Below are 22,697 nucleotides of genomic sequence, written 5' to 3'. Positions count from 1 at the left end.
CATACAGGGAGAATGTCCTGTGACCATGAAAGAGGAGATTAGAGTATTGTGACAAAAAAAATTAAAAACTCCCAGAATGGCCAGCACCTGTCAGATACTAGGGAGAGGCTAAGAAGGAGCCTTCCATAAAGCCTTCAGAGAGACCACGGCAGGGCTCATACCTGGACTTCCAACTTAGCTCCAGAACTATAGGGGAATGAATTTCCATTATTTAAAACCACCAAGTTTGTAGGAATTTCTTGTGGCAGCCTTAGGAACGTGATACACATGCTGTGTATGATTTTAGATTAGTTTATCTGTTTTTCGTTTGTTTCTCTCACTAGATCCATTGCCATGAGTGTAGAGAATGTATCAGGTTTTTTTTCATCATTGATTATCTGGCTCCAAGAACACAGAATATTTCATGCTGGTAAATATACATTGAATAACTAAGAGGAAAAAAATTGAAAGAAAATGATTCTTTATAGGTTGTTTTTTATGTGTTTTGGTGAGAAAGGAAGCAAAACACAAAACAAAAAAAATATTTTTGCCTAAGCAGAGTGTCAGATGAAAATTTCTACTTAATTCTTGGAGATAGTTTATGACAGATGATATAAGACAGTTTTTCTTAATAGATTGAGCCTAAGAAACTTTTTCATTCTATCCAAATTAAAGAGATAGCCAAGAAGTAATCATGGTTATAAACCTCACTAAAACCAAATAGACTGCATTGCAAAGAAGTCTGCATAGCTCATTTCTAATTTAAATTTGGGGATACTTTCTTAGCCTGTTAGTAATCAAGATCATCTTTTGAATACAGCCCAGTATTGTATGTGCTATGTCTCCATGTCAGCCTCATTTAACTGAAAATCTTCTTTACTGCTTCCACACATTTTTCATCATCAAAGGGTTTCATCTGGCTGCCAGGCTGCAGAAACTTCTTCATTGTGGGCAGGTTGCTGACTCTGGTTCTCAGGGCCTGCAATGCAGAAGTGGAGCCTCAGACCACAGCCTCAGAGTGGAGCCCAAACCAATACTCATTAATACAACCAGAAAGTCTGAATCACTCCACCAGCACAGCATGCTGTCTGGGAAACATCACCAATGAGAAAAAAGATAAGAGCTAGAAAATAAAGCTCAATAACAATTCCCCCAACTTCTCTTTAAAACTGTATTCCGTTCCAGCATTCTTTTCATCTGCCTTACACTTTAATCCTGTAGATTCATTGCTACTGAATGATATAAGAAAAAATATGTGACATGTGTGCGTCACGTATGGATAAAAGAATCACTCAAACAGAGTGAAAGAAGATATGGGAAAACTGAGTTACAAAGGATAATAGAAATAGACCAGCAAATCCAGGTGGCAGTCACTACAAATTATCACACTGAGAGATAAAGATGGGATTGTTGGAGGGTGGGGGTTTGCAGAGTGAAATATAATGTCTGAGGCTGGGAACCTGAGGGGGAGGAAGGAATGCAGATGGAAGGAGACTTGCTCAACATGGAAAGACAAGGCATACATGGGACGAGGGCATTCCCAAGGAAGTCATGATCAGAATTCAAATGGAATAGGGGCTGGGAAGAGAAAGCTGGGCCCTTGGTTTCACTTATTATCCAAGCTAAATATACTTCTTAGAGTAGCATCCACTTTAAATGTCCTTGCATAGGAAGATTCTTTTCATTCTACAGAACCAGAGCCTAGAAGACCTTTCTGGAGCCCAGGGAAGGGAGGGTGAAGCCTAGAGATGGCTAGAAGTCAGAACACCACCAGCCCCGGTGTTTAGATGTTAGATTCCTGATGGGAGGTGTGGGCCTCTGTGAGGAATTGAGAGAGAGCACCTTCAGTAGAGGGAAGTTGGCCAGAACGGTGGAGTCCAGCTCTTCCGTGTGGTAGATAAGTTCAGTGAGGAGAACGTCAGCCTTGCTCAGCCTGTTGCCAACCAGGTAGTCTTGTCCATGGCTCTTTAACACCTGCAGAATGGGAGGAGTCGGGTCATGAACACACATAGCCAGACTGAGCCCCAGCTTGTCCCTGAGCCTCTGAGCTCAACTCGCCCCAACTGCTGCCTCCTGGGAAGGTATAGAGCTGCAGATCTTTCTTCAGGTCCCTGACTCAGGAGGGAGAGTGAGAAGTGGGGCACTGCTCCCTCCTCTGTGAAATCCAGCATGATCCTTTCATTCTCCTTCATACATTCTTGCATTGTTCACACCCTTTACAGTGACCTATGTCTTCCACACATGCCAAGGGTGTGACATCTGCTGTGTTGCCTTTCCCTGAGCCCTACACTCTAAATGGCACAGCAGGTAACTTCAGGATGTTCCTTTCTCCTCTGCTCTCTTTTTCTCTCCAGTCTCCACTTTTTAAAATAAATAAAATTTTTTAGTTGTTGATGGACCTTTATTTTGCATATATTCATGCGTGGTTCTGAGAATCCATCCCAGTGCCTCATACATGCTAGTCAAATGGACTTCCACTGAGTTACAACCCCCAGCCCCAGTGTCTCCACTTTAATAAGCACCTATGAGTATATCAATTCAGTATCTGTTTTTCCTCTTGTCTGATTTCTTAATTTGCTGGTTATGTGTGTAGGATCTAAAACAAACTTCAATCATCATATCTTTTGTGACATTGGCTTTGAGCACTACGTTGCAATCTGCATGCTGCATTATCTAGGTGTGAACTGCACTGACATCTGCATCTTAGTATGAAATGCATGGGAAAAGCAATATGTTTGATTGGCAAAACAGGAGTAGAGAGAGGGGCACGTGATAAAGTTGACATCATAAGATGTCAATTTTGCTATTTTGGGATGTGTACTTATGAGTTTTTAAACTTTCTTTTAATATCTATGAATGTATTAATATTTTCACAAAAGAAATCTTGGAGTAATATTTGAAATTTGTTTAAATATCTCAGCAATATTGAAATGATGAAGCATAAAGAAAAACCCCATGGCACTCCCACTTAAACAAAATGTTTTGTCAACCAACCTATCAGATTAAGTATACATAGAGAAGTGTGAACAATTGCTTGGTACATGAACAAAACACAACATCATATTTGTGCTATAATTTAGAGCACTCTTTTAGTTTTACCTCCAGTGTTCTCAGAACTTCCCAACGCCTAAGGCCTAATACTGTACTATGAATTCTGTACATAGAGAATTCTAGTTTGATTCCCAGTAATTAAAACTTTCAACTTGGTATCACTAGTGGAAGCCTTTCTCCCAGTCTATCTTCATACAATGCCTCCAGTGCCAGAGTACTAAATCAGTATGCAAGAAGGCCCTCTGGAAGTGAAGGTCAATGTTCAGGGAATCCCAGGCACTGTTTTTCTCCTGCTTCTCTTATGTGAAGGATGTCTGAGTCCCCCAAACTCATAAGTTGTGATCCCAATGCTGTTAGGTGGGGCCTTTGGGACATAATTAGGTCCTGTGGGAAGAGTTCTCAGGAATGGCACTACTGCTCATATAATGAGACCTTAGACCCATCTGTCATAGGAGAATATAGCCCAAAGTCAGCCATTCATGGACCAAGAAGCAAGGCTTGCTTGACACCAATCCACCTGTCCTTGATCTGTAACTTCTGAGCCTCCAGAACTATGAGAAATATGTCTGATGTTTAACCTTCCAGTCTATGGCATTATTCACATAGCATTCCTAAGTGCTAAGATAACATGTTAGGACTAAAATGCTCTCTAGACTCTGAGACACTCTCTAAACTCTATCACTGTGCTGCATCCTGTTTTATGTGACTCTTCCCTTGTTTCCACTGGATTGTCCCATCAATAGGCAAGCCTTTCTCAGATAAAGAGAAAGCTAGTGTTTGTGCCAGCCTGATTCTGGTCATGATCCCCCTACCCTGGTCCTTCTCACTCAAGCTATAGCCTAAATCCTTCCCATGTTGATGTAAGAATACATGAAACCGTGTTCTTTTCTTTATGTCCTTCCCATAGAGGTTGTATTCGGTGATAGCATAGTTGAGAAGGGCTCTGGGCTGCCCTGGCTTCATCCCATCAGCCTTCAGTTTAGAAGGTGCCCTGAAGGTGAAACAGCTTCCACTTACCTTCTCAAAGGCAGGAAAATAACGGTTTCTCGCTTTCTCTTTGATTTGGGTAAGTCTTCCATCTTTGTCCCCAGGTGGAAGGAATGGGTAATACATAACCATTTCATTCAAATCTGCCACACCTTCTGAATACATATCAATTCTGAAAGCAAAAAAAAAAAAAAAAAAAAAAAAAACAAGTACTCTGTCAGATGCCTTCTGTCCCAGATTTTATAGTTTTGAAATCCAAGAAAACAGAAAACTGGGAATGGAACCACCATTTGACCCAGCTATCCCTCCCCTCGGTTCATACCCCAAAGATTTAAAAACAGCATACTACAGGGACACAGCCACATCAATGTTTATAGTAGCACAATTCACGATAGCTAAACTGTGGAACCAACCTAGAAGCCCGTCAGTGGATGAATGGATAAATAAAAAAATGTATCATATATACACAATGAAATTTTACTCAACAATAAAAGAGATTAAAATCATGGCATTTGCAGGTTAAATGGATGGCCTTGGAGAAGATAATGCTAAGTGATATTAGCCAATCCTCCCATAAATACAAATGCTGAATATTTTCTCTGATATAAGGAGAAGGGAGGGGGAGGGAACATGGGAGGAATAGATGAATTCTAGATAGGGAAGAGGGGAGAGAGAGAAAGGGAGGGGGTAGGGGATTAGCAATGATGGTGGAGTGTGATGGACAACAATATCCAAAGTACATGTATGAAGACACGAATTGGTGTCAACATACTTTATATTTAACCAGAAATATGAAAAGTTGTGCTGTATACATGTAATAAGAATTGTAATGCAATCCACTGTCATTTATTTTTTAAAAATCAATTTAAAAAAAGAAATCCAAGAAAATAGAGCACATCATACAATAGCAAAATAATTCACCTCCAGTAGGGACCCTTCAAAATCAAGTTACAATCTTCTGGGTTTTATTTATAGATTAACATTTATTTCTTAGAGCAACCTATAGGGAGGACATGTCTAAATTTTTGTAATACACCTGACCACATATGATTCCAAAGAGTATACTGGGACATCACAAATTAAGGTCTGTAGAGAACTTGGTGTCTATAAACACTGGTAGTACATATAGGCTATGCTCTCTGTGCATAGGTAAGCTGAAGACAGAGTCCCTGGCCCAGCCTCTCAGACAAGTCCCTCTCCCTCGCTCTTCTTATCATATAGTACAGGATCATTTTCATGTTCGAGGTTAGAAATCACGTACTCCCAATTATTTCTCATAAATCATGTTCCCTAACATTTTCCATGTATGATTGCCCAATGCTGATCATGATTCCATTTCTTGAGGCCTCCACCCAAGATTTGGTGTAATTCTTTATATAGTTATAGTATGTGTAGAGTATAGGAGAGCCTCATTTCTTTTGCTTCAAACAGGTTTTCCAAAATTCTTTTTTAAAAGCCGTTTTATTGACAAATGTGCACATCATAATTGTCACTCGGTTAAAGTCTACTATTCAGTGAATTTTTTAGTACACTCACAGAATTCTGTGAATATTAACATTTTCCAGTTCCACAACATTTTTACCATGCTGGATGGATTACAAAAACATGTATACCACCTCTCCTACCAGCTCCAAAACCACTAATCTACTTTCCGTCCCTGTGCATATGAGTGTTCTGCACATTCATGCTAGATAAACCATACAATATGTGACCTCCTAGGTCTGATTTCTTTTATGTGACATAATGTTGTCAAGGTCCATCCATGTTGCCACATGCATCAGTTCTTCATCTCTTTGCACAACAAATACTATTCCATTGTATGGCTAGATAACCTTCCTTCATTCAATCATGCATTGCATGTTTAGTTTACTTCCACTTCTTGGGTATTATGAATAATGAGCTATGAACATTTGTGTACAAATACCACTCAGAATGTATTTTATTCCTCTTGTGTATATCCCTAGTACTGAAATTGCTGGGTTATTGTTAACTCTTTAACTTTTTGAGGAACTTTCCACAGTTCCATACAAGATGTTATTTTCAATAAAGCAGTTCCAGTCAAGGTGGGAGGAGACCTAAACTCCAGTGCTGAGTCAGTGGGCTTCTTCAAGTCTACTTGAAATGCTTTGCATCACTCTCATGTCTTGACACAGACTCATACCAGCCCTCATCAAATTGACCCATCTGTAGAAGAAGAGGGTAGTTTAGGTTCCTGCCTGTGAGTCTGGTACTTTTTGGAAATGGAAAATCAGGTGCTTTAGATATTTCCTTCCCAGGCTTTCAAGTACAGACACTCAAATCCTTCCCCTGTTTCAAGCTATTGCATAGAGTTTAACCTCTAAAGCTAAGCAAATGGAATCAGGATTCCACCATCCTCCTGAATTCATAGTTCCTCAGGATTTGCAAAACTCCATGAACCACATTCTCTCTACATGACACTGCCCTGAATCCACTCCATGCTTACTCTTCCTGCATCTCCACAGCAAATACCTCCCAAAATGATCTCAGAAACTACTAATCTACATTCTATCACTGTGGATATGAGTGTTCTACACATTCATACTAAAGAAACTATGCAATATGCTCAGAGTCAGCCTGGTGCTGTTCATGATCCCCCAGCCATGGTTTATCCCACTTAAGGAAGGACCTAAATCCCTCCCATGTTATCTGTTGATTTAAAATAAAAAATATACCGTACAGGGCTCTCTCCTTTATGTCCTTCCCATAGAGGTTGTGTTTGGCAGCAATGTAGTTGAGAATGGCTCTGGTCTGCACCAGCGTCATCCCATCGATCTCCACCATGGGCACCTGCTGGAACATCAAACTCCCATCTTGTGGAAGGAGAAAACAAACAGAATAAAATGTCTGTGGGTTAGACGTGTTCACAAAGTAGAACAGTTGTGAAAATGAATGAAGATGGAAAGGGGAAAAAATATTGCTTGGTAAGTTTTTGAGTAACACACGACTTTATTGTTAGTTATTTTTTCTTGTTTTACTTATCCAACTGCTTTACCTTTAGCCTCATATCTCATAGCTGTTTTAATTTCCCATCCATCCGTATACATTGTGTGTCCCTGAATGTTTGTGTGTTTAGCCCAACTTCAGGGCTATTTTAGAAGAATGTGGGGAGCCTGCGACTGGTCAGGAGCTAATTCCATTCAGCATATGAAGAAAGCAAGAAGAGGGCATGCAAGGGTCCCTGAGATTGTTCCTTAGCAAGGATTCACAAAGGCCTCACTTTTTTTTAGTCCCCAGAGAGTTGCCAGGTCTTACATTTTAACCACTCTCTGACCTCTCCTGGTCAGCACTGCCATCCTCACGAAAACAAGAGTATTGTCTGGTTTTCAATCTTCCACTATGAACCCTCTTAAGAGGTATTAGGATATTTATTCTTACCATTTCTTAACTTTTTCAAGTCTTCTGGAGTTTTCATGAGTTTCTCTTCAAACTGAAAAGCAGAAAAGGTAAATGAGTCCTGACTAGTTCACTCAATCGCCTTACATACTTTTCAGCTTGAATGACTGCTGTGTACGTATGATATGAAGGGGGTAAGATTTTTGAGATTGGACATATTTATGGAAGAGTTTGGTCAAGGCTATTGGAAATTTATATTACATATATCAGGAAAAATGCATGGGTCACAACCCTGAAAAATGCTTGATCCCATCCATCACAGATGTGTGGGCTGCTTGAGGGCAGGGACCTCATCTGTCTAGTTCACTGTGTATCCCCAGGACCTAAAACAAACCTGGTTCTTTATAGGTGCCCACATAATTATGCTGAATGAATAGGTTCCAATGGTTAATAGGCAGTTTGTTACTGTCTCCTTCCTCCTGCCCACCTCACAATTGTGGTGTATATTTTCAGTATAATTGCATTCATTTTCTTATATGGTAGAATTTAGATCTTTTTAAATGGGAATTTCTGACATGCATAAAAATAAACAATTGAGTATATTGTTGCTCCTTTATCCCTCACCAATTTCAACAATTATCAACTGGTATCAACAGACTTTCATCTAGGTGCCAACTCACTCTTCTTCTCTGGTAATAATTTAAAGGAAATCTCACCCCAGATTTCATGCACAGTCATGTGCCTCATAACAAAGTTTCAGTCAATCACTGACTAGGTATACAAAGATGGTGCCATTAGACTATAAAGGAACTGAAAATTTCCCATTGATTAGTGAATACATAGTGGAAGAAGAGGCTAGGGAATAGAAAACAAAAGGAGAAGAAAAGGAAGAATCCCTAAGAAAACTCAGTGAAGCATTTTGTAGAAGTCTTTGTAGACCTCCATAAGTTCCACCAAAATATTGAAAACATGAGGGCTGCAGTATAGCCCTTAGGGGTAGAGCACTTGCCTATCTTACACACTGCCCTGAGTTCAATCCCCAGCACTGTGAAAACAAAACAACAAAAAAAGTTGTGATCACTGAGAATAGCCTATATTAAAAACAATTTTTTTAAAAAAAATTGAAAACATAACCTCCAAATGAATGACTGTTTCCTTAATAGAGAGGACTTTTCATGGTACATTATCTGCTTCCAAGCAAATATATATAATGAAAAAAAGCAAACCAAGCAATCCACCATGCACATATTTCTGCATAGTGATGCCTCCTCAGGAGAAGCTTCAGAAATGTCCTTAGTAGCTAGACCAGAAGAAGGTACTGTGATCATGGGAGGGGACAGGACCATGCCTGTTACTGCCCCCAAAACCTTCCAGTGGAACACCATGGGGAGGTAGAAGACAGTGATATTGTTAATTCTGAATCTGTGTTTGCTTCTTAACTTGTAACAGAAGAATCTTTTAAAATAAAATTAAATAAAAATTAAAAATGGAAAAAGCTAAGAGAATAAGGAATAAAAATATTTTATACATCTGCACAATATGTCTGAGTTTTAAGTGTTATGATGAAAGAGTCAAAAAGTTAAAAAATTTAAAAGTTTGTCAAATAAAAACTTTACAGTAAACTGAGGTTCATTTATTATTGAGGAAGGAAAACATTTTAATAAACTGAGTGCAGCCTGTGTGTGCAGATTCATAAAATGTGCATTGTGCTAAATCAGCTTTTCATTATTTTAAGGAATAACTAACATAATCAACTTTTAAGAGGGACAGGTTATTTTGCTTATCACTGTTTCAGAGGTTTTGGTCCCTGGTCATTTGGCCCTGTTGCTTGGTGACAAGGCAGAACAGCATGGCAGGCAGCATGTGGTGGAACAAACAGCTCACATCTTGGCTATCAGGAAACCAAGAGAGACAGAGGGGTTGCATTCAAATTATCCCCTCAAAAGCAAGCCCTCAGGACATAACTCCTCCCACTAGGCCCCACCTCCAAATAATTCCACTGCCTTCCAATGGTGCCTCAGGCTAGGAACACACCTTACCTTTAAAACATGGGCCTTTATGAACTTTTCAAGTCCAAACAGCATTAGGTAGTGACCTGGGCCTTCACTTTGACTCAATACCTGCTCATGGACTCACTTGGAGGAATTGCCAGACCTTGTAAACTCTAGGCCTGGTAGAGTACTCAAATTAGGTGTCCCATTTTTCATATTTTATACCATACTTTTACTGTGCATGTTTTTGGTTTCAATATACAGATGCTTATCATTGTGTTACAATTGCCTACAGTATTCGGTACAGTATCATGACATACAGGTGTGTGACTTACCAACAACAGACCACACAATATAGCCCACAATATAGTAGGCTATACCCTCTGGTTTTGAGTTGGTACACTCTATAATGTTTGCACAACAAAATTGTCCAATGCCAGGTTTCTCAGGCTGTGTCCCCATTGTTCAGGACACAAGACTGTGTTTCATTCTTAGATAGTTTAATTAGTTTCTCTAAAATATAGAACTATACCAAGTTATTTTTAAACATAGTTTCTAATAACAAAAACATTAATAATAATTTACTATCATCAATATTCAATGATCATGTTTCTAATTTTTATACGTTTTATAAATTATGTTCTACAGTTTGTTTAAACACAAATCCAGATAACTTCCACAAATTGTGATATATTTTTTACATTAATGTTTATCCTCTTTGATGAGAATACTGACAATTTATTTGGTTAAGTCTGTGAATCTCTTAAAATTGGCAGTTTTGTTTAAGGCACAACTCATGACATGGTAACCAGTAAGAAACATCACCTAGCTGATGTGAGAAAAGTATCTAATAACAGTGAATATTAGGTCCAACTTAAAATGACTTGACCCAGAACTTACCTCTTCACCAGCTGCAGCCAACAGCCATCGGATGGGCTCCATTCTGCCCCGTCCATCAAAGTAGTGAAGAATGGGTTTCCCTGCCATGATAGCAGTGTGGGGTTTTCCTAAATGTGTGTGAACGAATAAAACTGTCACTATGGCAAAATCTAAACAACCCTTTAGCTTCACTTGATCTTAGTTGGCTTTAAAAAATGACTAATTTTTGATTCACAAAGTTGGGCAACACATTGTTAGTCTTAGGTTAAATTTGCTAGTAGAAGACAACTCTGACCGAGGCCACCGAAGGGATTTAAAAATTGTTCTTCAGAGAATGTTATCACCCCCTTGACCTTCAGGGGAAAGATGCTTTTTCCATCTCACCTGATCTGTGGGGGAAATAAATTTGTGTATCCTAAAAATGCAAAAGGAGCTATTCCTGGGAAAAGTAACTAAAAAGAGAAGAACATATGACTTTCTAATCAGCAAATTTTCTTTCAATTTACAGAACCCAGAACATCCTGTGACCTAGGCCAACAGCAATTCATGCATCAAAAAAAGCAGGCCACCCCAAAATTGTAAGTACACTGGAATGTGTAACTAATCGGGCACCTGCTTCTGTGATGAAATTCTCACAACTCCCAGTAGAAGCCTTGCACTTGGAACCCTATGCAACATGGTCTTTGTTGGAAGGAGCCTTTGTTTTGCTACATTTTCAATAAATCTTTTTTCTTTTCCACAGCAATTTTCCTTGACTCACTGGCCTTTTCCAGGAGAAGCAGTGAACAGGGATTGAAGGTTTCAAGACCATCATATCAATAGGTACTTTAAGATGTATGGTAGAACAGGCTGCACTGAAGAAGGACCTGCCTCCTTTGTGGCAGGGTCAGAGAAGTTCTTCAAATGTACTCCTAGGTCCAATGGGTCACCCATCAGTAGTCACCCTCATAATGCAACAAACCAGTCTCATGTCCCCATTGGTTAAAATGTGACTGTTCTTGGCAGGCTCATGGTCACTGTGGATGGTGCAAGATTTTAGTGGGAAGAGAAAGAACTAGAGAACCAAAATGTATTGAAAATGGCCAGGACCTACCCCAATACAAACCTCATTTGACACATCATGTTTTTAATATTCACACAGCTTTGACATCAGTTGTATTTAGTCTGCACTCTTCAGTTAATGAAACTGAGCCTCATGGAAGTGAAATGCAATGTCCAGTCACACCAAAGTCACCAGGGGACATGAAAAATCACAACATGAAACAAGAACAAGGAGGGTCTAGAACCACACAGGTGAAGGCCTTGAGAATTTGTGAAGGCTCTGAAATCAGGATGCCACCAACATCAAGGACCAAGAGGAGCAAAGTCACTGTTCAGTCCTTTGGCTGTTAGGCTGCATTGCATCAGAAGTAGAAATGAGGCCTCAGGATTTGTTCACTTGTAGCTCACAAGGTCCCAGTTCCTCCCAGAGGCAGAGGTTGCTGATTCCTTTCTGTTTTGGAACAGCCACACTCTACAGCTTTTTGTGTGATCTAGCAAAGGGATGGTGCTACATTCACTTGAGGGCCAGCACACCCTCAGAATGCCACAAATTTATCACAAGTTTAACTTAAAAGAAACTAATCCTCAGGGGACTTCATAGTATGTGATCATTTTACAGTTGGGGATGATGCAGTTTCTAGAAGAACTTGCCCATATGAAGTGATGAACCAGAGTTCAAACTCACCTTTGTTCAAAACCAAAGTCTAGGCTTGAATTTCTGTCATTGATTTTTAAAATATGCAAAGCAAACCTTCTGTGGATTGTGAGACCCATTAATTTTGTAAATGAATCAGAAAGGAACAGCAAATATCAGGGTGCAGAAAGGGTAAGTAATGTTTGGAGAGGGTTTCACTTCAGTTTTGTGTATGGAGTGTGCATAGGAGTGTGTGCATGTGTGTGCTCAGATGGCCATTGTAAGTGGTACTAGTCACACTGATGGCGTCCAGTGAAGGAGCTTCAATGGCCCTTACTGTGTCTCAGGCTGCTCAGGGGGTGGAGCACAGCGAAGATTCAGAGAATGAAAATAAGTGGCTCCTGGAACTGAGGTGACTTTACTGTCATGAGTGTGAATACAATCACAGGAGACTCACTGAAAGCAGGAGTCCTAATGAGAGAGGACTTCAAGGGAAGACAGTTACATTTAATCTGAAGTTCTATTATAAAACATTCTGTCTTCTTGCAAAGTTTTGTCATTGAGTTTAACAAAAAAATATACTTGTTTTTACCATTAGAAGTACTTCTGAAAAATTGTGTGTGATTGAATTTTAGGTATCAAAGTATTTTAAATTTCCACGTTTTAAAAGATGACACACAAAAATCTAACCTTTATGAAGTATAAACTCCTTTACAAACACTGAATCAACTCTCAGTCTGTTGGGAAGTCCATTGTTCTTTATCAGGAGGGAAGTGGAGGAGGCTTGGTCAGCACAAGGGAAGGAGAGTGAAACTCACCCAGCTGCCAGGTGCCTTCAGTTGCTCAGAACAAAGGTTCACAGAGTCACATGATTCAAATGATTCAAGTCCTTACACTGGGTTTTCTCCAGCTGTTGACTAAGGATCCTGTTACACAGGGAAGTGAGTTTTACCTTACATAAGGCTCTATTATGATGCTCTTTCTTCTAAGTGACTTTCTCCAGGTTCTGAATGTGAGGTTTCCAAAGGCCAGGCCAAGCCTGGGACAAAGGTCCCCATGAAGGTTTGCTGGGTGCACAGAAAGTGAAAGCAAGAGAATGGATGCCTTGCTGGGGTCACACACAGCTTCCTCACACATAGATAGTGCCTAGTTGTGAATGTCCCCTCTATGATTATTAAGCAAGAGATAGGCATGACCAGTGGGTCAGAGTTTAGGAAAATACTCGATACAGAACAACATGGTTCATCAACATCCCTGCCTCATTGGGGCTACAACTGATAACAAGATGGCTAAATCAGGACCTTTTGCCTAGTCTCAGCTCTACTCCTCCTACAAATGGAGGAAGATAGATGAATTCCAGGGCCAAAAGGCAAAGGGCAAGGATATGTTTGCTCAGAGGGCTTACCTGCTAAGACATCTTCAACAAAACCCTACACAAACAACATAGCCCAGAGATTTTTCAGGCTGAGAAAAGCAGGATGATTTAGACTGGAGCCCCCTGACCTCAAATTCTATAAAGCTAGATTTCATGAAGACCTGTCAGTCAGGCCAACATGACCAAGAGTTGCCCTTTGGTTGTCAGGTACTGTAGTCTGTCAATCCAGAGCCCAGAGGCAATACCTTGTGGGACCTTCTAACAATCTTCCTCAACCCCATAAAATCTGGGACACAAAGAAGTTCCTTGTTTCTTTCCCCTCTCTCTCCCCTGAAGGTGCTTTCCCCACCCCCCATTTTCTTTAACTGAGCCTCATGGAAAGTGAAAGTTTTCCTCTTTCTTCTTTTTTACTTTCATTAAGTTTTGTGTCTTGCTTGAAACCCTCTGATGTGAAAACCCAAGAGCTGAGATTGTTTAATTTTCTGACTCTCAATTTTCTTTTCTGAAAATACATAGAATCACAGCTAACTATGAGGAGTTTTCAGAAATTGCATTGAAATAATGTGCATACACTTGTAAGAGGCAATCAGTACATGGATGCTCACTGTTTTTTCCAGTTCCTGGGCACTCATCTGTGTGCCCCTGAACACATTGGGTAATCCATGAATCCTTTCTCTTTCCATCCATCCTTCTTACCAACTGACCATCCACCCATCATGTACTATCTCCATCTATCTATATCTCTGTTTTGTCCATTGAACTCTGGAGCAGTTTCCATGTACCAAGCAAGGATGAGGCTATAGGGAGCAAGGTACCAGTCTGACTTGGTCTCTTCCCCGAAGGGGTTTAAATCTAGTCAGGGACATAGCATTATAGACACCTGACAGATCAGAATGACTCTGGAAATGACTTCACTTTATGGGTCTCTGGGAAATCCAATCCAAGAACTGAGTCTAGGGCAAAGGACAGGTAGCTAGATTATCAAAGAAAAGGAAATGGGCAAAGAGCACTTCCCCATCAAGCAGTTGCTAACATCTCCAAGGGAGGGAAGAATCACACTCTCCAACACAAGGAATTGCCCCCCTGGGCAGCTTTGTTCCTGCCTTTTGGTCATGTAGGCATGATAGGAAGAGGAGAATGAGGAAAGGATAAAAAACCTGACATCTATAAAAATGCAAGACACCTCACTCCCAGGGCACCATCTCTGGGTTCCCAGCTCCTCTCCAGAGGAGTGGCGCTCTCTCTCTCTCTCTCTCTCTCTCTCTCTCTCTCTCTCTCGCTCTCGCTCTCGCTCTCGCTCTCTCTGTTGTCTCTTAAATAAAATTTGCTTCCTACTCTGCCTTAGTGTTACACAGGTGTTTAATCATCAACACTGGAGGACCAAGGACCTGATCCTGATTTCTAATTCCTATATCAGAAACATGATTCTGCTCACCAGGTAGTCAGCACAAGGGAAGAATCCTGTCAACTTCAGAGAACTGAGGACCCCACTGTTAACCCAATGAACTCGTGGGTACCAGTTTAGCCTCTCTATCTCCAGACTGAATGGATTTTGCCCCCCCCCCAGGTGTCTGCATCCTACACTATAAACTAGGATCAGGCTCATCCTTCTTCAAATCCTCTCTCTGCAGCATCTTGCAACATGCTTTTCTTCATTATCATTTCAGTATCTTCCCCCAGATGCTGCACTGTGTCCTGTGATTCTAGTAGACCCTGGTTTCTCTGACACCTGGATTTTCAGACACTCTCCCTGAAACTCAGTCTCTCCTTTATAGAAACTTTCCTTCTTCCCAATATTAACATCCGTGCAGTGCATTGCTGGCTTTTAAATTCAAATTCTAATAACTCGTGCATTCAGGTAAGTGTTCCTGTGCTTTTAAGAACTAGTTACACACTCCAGTGATTGTCTGGTTTTGCATGTAGACTTCTGAGTGTTATCACCTGGGAAATCATGTCTCCCAGTGATCCTCAGTTCAGTGGCACTGCTTTGCCAATGCTGAGGATGGTGGGCAATGTCTGGAGAGGTTTCTTGGCATCAAGGTCTACACAGTGGAGGCATAGGAAGTGCTACAGCATCAGGTGGGGTGAGGCCAGGACGCCTCTGAATATCCTTCTATAAGCAGGACAGCCCCCCACACTCAGGCCAAATGGGTAGTCTTGTCAAGATTAAGAAAACTTACTTAGTCATTCTCCTGGTTTTCCATGAGATGGTGAACTCCAGAGAGGTAAGACTTGCCATCTGATTAATTAGTAGCAAAGAATGAAATAAAGTCTAGTTCCTCTGGTATTCAGTCTACATTTTCTATATCATAAGAAATATGAATTTTGATCTTCACAGGCTAAGTTGCAATACAGTAACATAATTCACAGTTGCATGTTGATGACTTTTATAGAAATAAAACAACTCTAGCATAAGCTCCTACATCCCTCTTCACTAGTCACAGCCTCAGTTGGCCTATGCTGTGGTCATCTCTCTTTTCTCTTTTTCTTGCTGACATTTTTTTTTCTCATACCATGAAACTCTCCTGCCCTAGTTTTCTAAATTCTTCTTGTCAACATTTCTGTAAAGATGTATCCAACAGGAACTGAATCAATAATTCTTGAACTGTCGCCTAAGCATAAAAAGAAGACTTAATGTGAACACAGACAGACTTCTGCTTGTAGCTACAGATATTTTAACGTATTTTTCTTGTTATCTAAAAATGAGCATGTGAAGACATGTAGGACAATTGATTAGATCAATACTTACCTATTGAGGGCAGTTCCTTCTTAGCTCCACAACACCACAATGAGAAAGAGTCCCTAGTGTGTTTAGGAACCACTTATTCACTGGAATAACTCCTCCCAGTACAGAGCAGAGTCTAATTAAGGAAAAGTCACCTGCATAATGTTTAGGGACCACATGTTTCTCTATTGGACTAGAAGGAAAAAGCCAAGTCATCTTCTTATCAGAAAACTGTTGGTTAATATGTTGCTTTTCAGGGTTGGCAAAGAAAGTTTAATCAAAACACTTCGGACAGATTTTATTCTCTTTGCCTGTCAGTGAAGATTGGGGTTTTTGAGGAATCTGCACAGTTTTCATGAATGGAATGCAAGGATTTAGACAAATTTGAAACTTCCACTGTGATGTTAGGCATGTGAACAACAACAACAACAAAAAACATAACTAAAAACACCATTTTATTCTGGTGCAGAATAGATTTGCACATGGGAACACAATGTCAGTATAGATAACAACTGAATACTTCACTAAGGTTAAGCAGGACTGAGATTGTCATAACAAAAATAATGTCACCCCAGCTTTGCGTCATCCAGGGAGAATTGGCAAGATGGCTCAAATTCTGTGTCAATCAGGTGGTCATGTATTTTGTAAATGCGCTGGGGTGTCCAAGTCAAAAGACAAAATGACACATTTAGTATTTCTCAAACTTTGTGAAGTATTGTTTTACCACACCAGTAAAATCTCTAAGGCTTAGAAAAGGATTCTTCTCTTTTTGACTGTTCTGAAGACATTTAGATTTCTGAATTATCATTTTCCCTTTGTCACAAAAAATCTTCACCAAAGACCATACAGGTGATCTCTGTAGTTAGTGTTTCTTGCTGTGCACAGGAAATCCCACTGAGCTTGGAAGGCTCATTCCCAGAAATCATGGCTCACAGGGGAGAAATTATTTGGTGATTTCAGAACATGAGCAAAGGCCGGGGGCGGGGGGGGGGGGGAGTCCTTTAGGAAAGGTAGTGCTGGGTCAGAACAACACAGAGATTTTTCTTGCTCAGCAGGACAGTCAGCTCCCTAGAGACATGTCTTGTGGTTTAGACCATCTTCATATGGTCCTTTTCATTTGGTTGCAGTGAGCTATAAACTATGGGGAAGGGGATCTTTGTCTTCCTGGAGCACACTGTGCAAAGATTGTTTTACTGAAGAGTAATGATGAGTGATTGATGCTGAGGATTGAACCCAGGGACATGAGCATGCTAAGCACATGCTCTACCTCTGAACTCCATCACCAGCCCAAACGGATTTTTACTGACAATCTTGATGAGTTTTTGACAATATGCAAGAATTTCTCCTTGTGTGATTTAAGAGTGAAGGGCTACAGGACAAAGTGCATAGGGTTTTTGTCATGATTTTAAATGGAGAAAGATGGTTTCTCCTATGGAGATAGACCTTAAATTGGACACAATTATGGGAAGACCTCTGGGCTATGGCAGTGTAAGAGTCTATACATTTTACCAATTGAGTGTGTATAACATAAATGCTCTAGAATTGGTCAGATTCTACAGATATTTGTCTGATTTTCCAGCAAAATAAGGACTTTTATCACTGTGTAATCTCCCAATTTGGACTCATGATCATTTTAGATGCACTTTAGATGATTTGTTCCATAGTTCTATAGCAGTAGCTCATCTATAAGGAAAGGCTTTCATCCAATGAGAAAACCTACAAACTAATACTAATAAACATGTTAATAGCACAGTTATGCAAATATGACTTAAAGAAGGTTAAACACCATTTTTAACATCCATTTTTCCATTTAATGTAACAAATCAAAGAAGTTTATGTTTTATCAGCCTTCCAGGGTGTTATGAAATGTTTAAAGTTCTCTTGAATCCCAAAAGACTTAATTTTAGAATCTGATTTGTGGAAGTATGTCATATACTAAGGGTTTCAAACACTTGATCAAAATAAGATTATAGGTTACTGTGAAATAATAGCTATTTATTTAGTCACTGTGATTTATAAACCAGATTTAACCACCTATAAAGTGATCATGACTTTCAAACAAATAAATTTAAAAAATCTTTATTCTTCAAAGGCCCAGGTTTTCTTTTTTAAGTAATCAAAATTTAATTAAGATAGCAAAAGAAAAACAAAACAAAACAAAAAACATCTTGACAAAACACAAACTGTGCTTTTTAGGTTAGTTACCAAAAGGTAAAGAAAATCCTGTATTGTGATTGTTTCTCCTGCAGGGAAGCAGTTTAGATTCCTTGAGTGTCAAACTAGTCCTTGGAGCAGGGAAATACATGACTGTTAGATAAACATTTTTAATTTGGGCCCTAACAGCAGAGTCAGAACTGGGAAAAAATAATATGTTTATAGAAGCCAACCAAAGAATTGAGGGAGTCACGCCTAATTGCATATTGTACCCATTCATCTATTGAAGGGCACCTAGGTTGGTTCCATAATTCAACTGTTGTGAATTAAACTCCTATGATCTTTCACATGGCTGCATCACTGTAGTATGCTGATTTTAAGTCCTTTGGGATAGACCGAAGAGTGGAATAGCTCTGCTTAATAGTGGTTCCATTTGATAGAATATTACTCAGCTTTAAAGAAGAATGAAATTATGGCATTTCCCAGTAAATGGATGGAGATAGAGAACATCATGCTAAGTGAAACAAGCTCATTTCAAAAAACCAAAGGCTGAATGTTTTCTCTGACATGAGGATGCTAATTCACAATGTCTGGGGAGTGCTAAGGAAGAATAGAGCTACTTTAGGTTAAATAGAGGAGAGTGAAGGGAGGTGAGGGAATATGGAATAGAAAGGATAGTAGAATGAAACAGACATTATTCCTATATGTACATATATGACTGCATTGACCAATGTGATTCTACAACATGTACAATCAGAAAAGTGATTGCACACCCCATTTATGTATGACATATCAAAGTGTACAAATGCATTTTAGTGTCATGTGTAACTAATTTAAAAATTTTTTAAAAATTTTTAAAAATGTATATTGTAAAAAGGAAAAGCAAAATTCAGAAAATGGTTGAAATTTTCTTAAAAAGCAGATTTTGGAATTAAAAACCAAACATCTTGCAAGTTTTTATTAAGAACAGATCACTATTTTAAGAAAACACTATTGCTTTAAACACAAAGAACTAAATTTTGTCTTCAACTTTGTGGATGCCTAACTTTTGGGCAAATCTATAAAAAGTTTTTTTTTTTTTAATTATAGCCAACTTGATCACACACAACTTTTCATTAATAAGATTTGTCATTTACAAACCATTCATGATTGCTTAAATCTTTAGTTCTATATTGCACATATATTTTTTCATTCTGGAGCAATCTAGTCATTCAACTGTCAAATAAAAATTTTACTCTATCACAAATTTCATTCTCACACAACAACAAAAAATTCTTTTTCTCTTTTTAAGTTTCTATACCAAAAATATATCCTCATATTTACACCATTCTTCGAATCTTTCCCCACTACTTACTAGTTTCTATCTATCTGGTTATATATATAAACAATATATATATATTGTTTACTTGTCAATGGACCTTTTTTTAATTTTTTTTTCTTTTTTTATATGTGGTCCTGAGAATAGACCCCATTGCTAAACAAGCACTCTACCACTGAGCCACAACTCCAGCACCAGCCTTGTCTTTTAAATTTTTTTTTTTTTTTTTTTTTTTACAGGGAAGTGAACCCAAGGGTACTTAATCACTGAGCCACAAACTCAGCCCTTTTTTTTTTTTTTTTTTTTTTTGAGAGAGAGAGAGAGAGAGAGAGAGAGAGAGAAAATTTTAATATTTATTTTTTAGTTTTCGGCGGACACAACATCTTTGTTTGTATGTGAACCCCGGCCACACGCATGCCAGGCGAGTTCACTACCACTTGAGCCACATCCCCAGCCCCACCTCAGCCCTATTTTGAGACAGGGTCCTACTCAGTTACTTAGGGCCACACTAAGTTGCTGACATTGGCCTTGAACTTGCAATCCTCCTGCCTTAGTCTCCCCAGATGATTATAGGCATGCACCACCATTCCTGGCTTTAGCCAGCCTTGTTTTAACCAAGGCCTCTGAGACATCAGACACTATCCTTTCCAATCCCTCCTTCTCCCTAGTTAGGTGGTGGCCCAAGCACCTATATGGCTCTCAGGGCAGCTATGAAACAGGGCCCATCTGGTCTGGGGCCTTTGATTTATACACTGGGTGTAGAACCTAGGACAGAAGACAGGCAGCTGTGAATGCCTGTGGGCTCTGACCCCTTCCACAATGGCAGGCAGGCAGAACCCAGCCAGGGAGAATAAGCCCTATTTGTTTAGCTTTGCCTTGTAGCTGGAAGTCCAGGAGTTTCAGACACACACATGTCCCCAGATTTTACCATGGCCACCTGCCTAGACCTTAGAATCCAGAGGCTAAAAACTGAAGACACAGTTCAAAATAAGATATGTGCAGGGCTTTGGGATCTTACAACTTTAACTCACTGACAAATCAAGCAAGCATCAGAAATATCAAAGTAGCAACTGTTTTATCGCCTTACAACATTTAGCAGAGGCAATATAATCTGTTTTGACAGGCAGACCCAAGCAAAAATGTCCATTATATTTAAATACTGACAAATTTGAACTTTTTATTTTATTTTACTAACTATTTCAAAACTGCCTTTATTCACCAAAGATTTATTAACTCATATGAACAAAAGTGATTTGGATCAATCACTCTATATGAATTTTAAGAGGATAAGTTTTATTTATTATAAGTGCTGAGTTAATTTGCTTAAATTAATTAAAATACAGCATTTATATATCAGTGGTAGAAAAAATCACACATTTATAACATAAACATATATAGACACAAATGCATAAACAGAAATAGATTTTATAGTTTTTGTCTGTGAAACTCATAGTCATATCTAGGTCCTGTAATTTAAAATATATAAATTAGGCTTTGCAAACGAAATAAATTAAGATTAAGAAAAGTCTTTTAAAACTTTATTGGCTCAAATTTTAAATTGTGAAAGGAATGTGAAGGGAACTTTTAGAAGCATATTTTAGTTTTTCTTTCACTTTGTTTTTGAGCACGTAGTACAACTTAGCTCAGTTGAGAAAGCAGGAAACAACCACCACCACCACCAAAACAAGTTTCTTACCTCTCTTTTTTGAGCCAAAGGAATCTTCTGAGAAGAGGGATTTAAAGAATATCTAGGTAATTTTCTGGTCTTTATATTTGAAGGACAAGAAAGGCAGCAGGCTGCCCTGCCCAGAGGAGGGTGGGGTGAGGGGGTGGAAGGTGGAGGGAAGGGGAGGGGAGGAGGAGGGACAGAGCCAGGGAAGGAGGGGAAGAGAGCAAGCAAAAGGGAGTGAGAGAGTACACTCCAGTGTGGCAACGGAGCTGTCATAGGATTTTTTATTTTTTTAATTCAGTTGTTTGCTAGGTAACCTGAGAACTACTTTCTCTAAGAGAACCCATAGTTGATTCCCTTTATTTGCTTTTTAAAAAAATACCAGTGTATTTTATTTGGCTTTACTTTGCCTTTCCAATTGAAAGCACACATAGATTAATTTGGGGGTGTCAAAAGATCCCCAATTTTGTATCAAATAATGCAGCTTGTAGTAATGTGTGATAGGAGCCACAAGAAACTGGTACATTCTTTTCCCACTTTTCTCCCACTAACATGGGATTATTTTGAAACCAATGACAGACACCATATCACTTTGCATATGCTGGCATTTATGTCTAACAGGTCAGGAGTCTTTACTAAATGTAATCACACTATTCTCCTACCATGCCCACATTTGATTCCTTAAATTCAGCAACTATTTAGCATTCAGATTTCTCCAGTTGTTCCATAGGATTTATTTAAAGTTGGATTATTCACACTAAGACCCAAGCAAGGTCCACATAAGGCATTTGAGTAACAAGGATAAATGTATTTGTAGATGTGACTAAATGAACACAGAGAGTCAGGCAGAAGGTATGGGGATGTGTGAGGAGTTCTCAAAGCCCAGAGTGAGGAGGTGCCAGGTGTAGAGGCACTGGAAGGGACAAAAGTTGACCTGGAACAGAGGATGGCTCTGTTCTGTTCTTTGTTATTTCTCCACCTATTAAAAACCACACTGAAGAATCCATAGTAGACCTAGAGCTCTTCAGATGCATGTAAGGAAAAAAAAAAGCATGTTTATTATCATGAATAAAATGGTTCCAAATGAAAAGAAAACTTCATCATATCTTTACTCAGAAAAGTTTCAAAAAACACAAAGAACTTTTTTTCCTGTGCAAACCTGAGACTGTCACTCTTGACTCTGTGACAGACTGTGTCACAGATAAATAGGAGTGTTCCTGGGCAAGATCAAACAGGCCACATCATCTACCTTCTTCTCTAGAATTTGACTTTTTAGGGGTACTGGGGATTTAACCCGGTACCACTGAGCCTCACCCCAGCCCTTTTTTAATTTTTATTTTGAGACAGGGTCTCACTAACTTGCTGTGGGCAACACCATGTCTCCATCTGCCCCACACTTTAAAAGGGAGCACTCAGGAAATGTCAGGATGTTCTTCTTCTTCTTCTTCCCTTCCCCCTTCCTGTCCCCTCCCCCTCCACTCTCCCCTCCCCCTCCACTCTCCCCTCCCCACCCCCTTTTCCCTCCTCTTCCTCCTCCTTC

At 39.4% G+C, this 22,697-nt stretch overlaps 1 protein-coding gene across 1 annotated transcript; it reads right to left on the bottom strand.

The window, feature by feature from the left end:
* Nucleotides 1-454: 454 nt before the first annotated feature.
* Nucleotides 455-21,324, bottom strand: LOC113191210 (glutathione S-transferase alpha-3-like). The gene is made up of 7 exons (XM_026400881.2): nucleotides 21,185-21,324; nucleotides 10,263-10,369; nucleotides 7,414-7,465; nucleotides 6,716-6,848; nucleotides 4,048-4,189; nucleotides 1,822-1,953; nucleotides 455-958 (listed from the first exon to the last, which is right to left on the bottom strand). The coding sequence occupies exons 2-7, from the start codon at nucleotides 10,347-10,349 to the stop codon at nucleotides 839-841; spliced, it is 666 nt and encodes a 221-aa protein (XP_026256666.1). The 5' UTR covers nucleotides 10,350-10,369; nucleotides 21,185-21,324; the 3' UTR covers nucleotides 455-838.
* Nucleotides 21,325-22,697: the final 1,373 nt, after the last annotated feature.

This window comes from Urocitellus parryii, chromosome 8 (genome assembly GCF_045843805.1).
Source record: "Urocitellus parryii isolate mUroPar1 chromosome 8, mUroPar1.hap1, whole genome shotgun sequence".
Taxonomy (NCBI): Eukaryota; Metazoa; Chordata; class Mammalia; order Rodentia; family Sciuridae; genus Urocitellus; species Urocitellus parryii.
The sequence above is the reverse complement of the archived record's forward strand: the minus strand, read 5'-3'. Positions and strand labels throughout refer to the sequence as shown.

Coding starts and splice junctions, on each gene's coding strand:
- LOC113191210 (XM_026400881.2), bottom strand. CDS start 10,349: ATGGCAGGGAAACCCATTCTTCACTACTTTGATGGACGGGGCAGAATG. Junction 7,466..10,262: donor TGGCTGCAGCTGGTGAAGAG/GTAAGTTCTGGG, acceptor TCTGCTTTTCAG/TTTGAAGAGAAACTCATGAA. Junction 4,190..6,715: donor GACATAAAGGAGAGAGCCCT/GTACGGTATATT, acceptor TTTTGCTTTCAG/AATTGATATGTATTCAGAAG.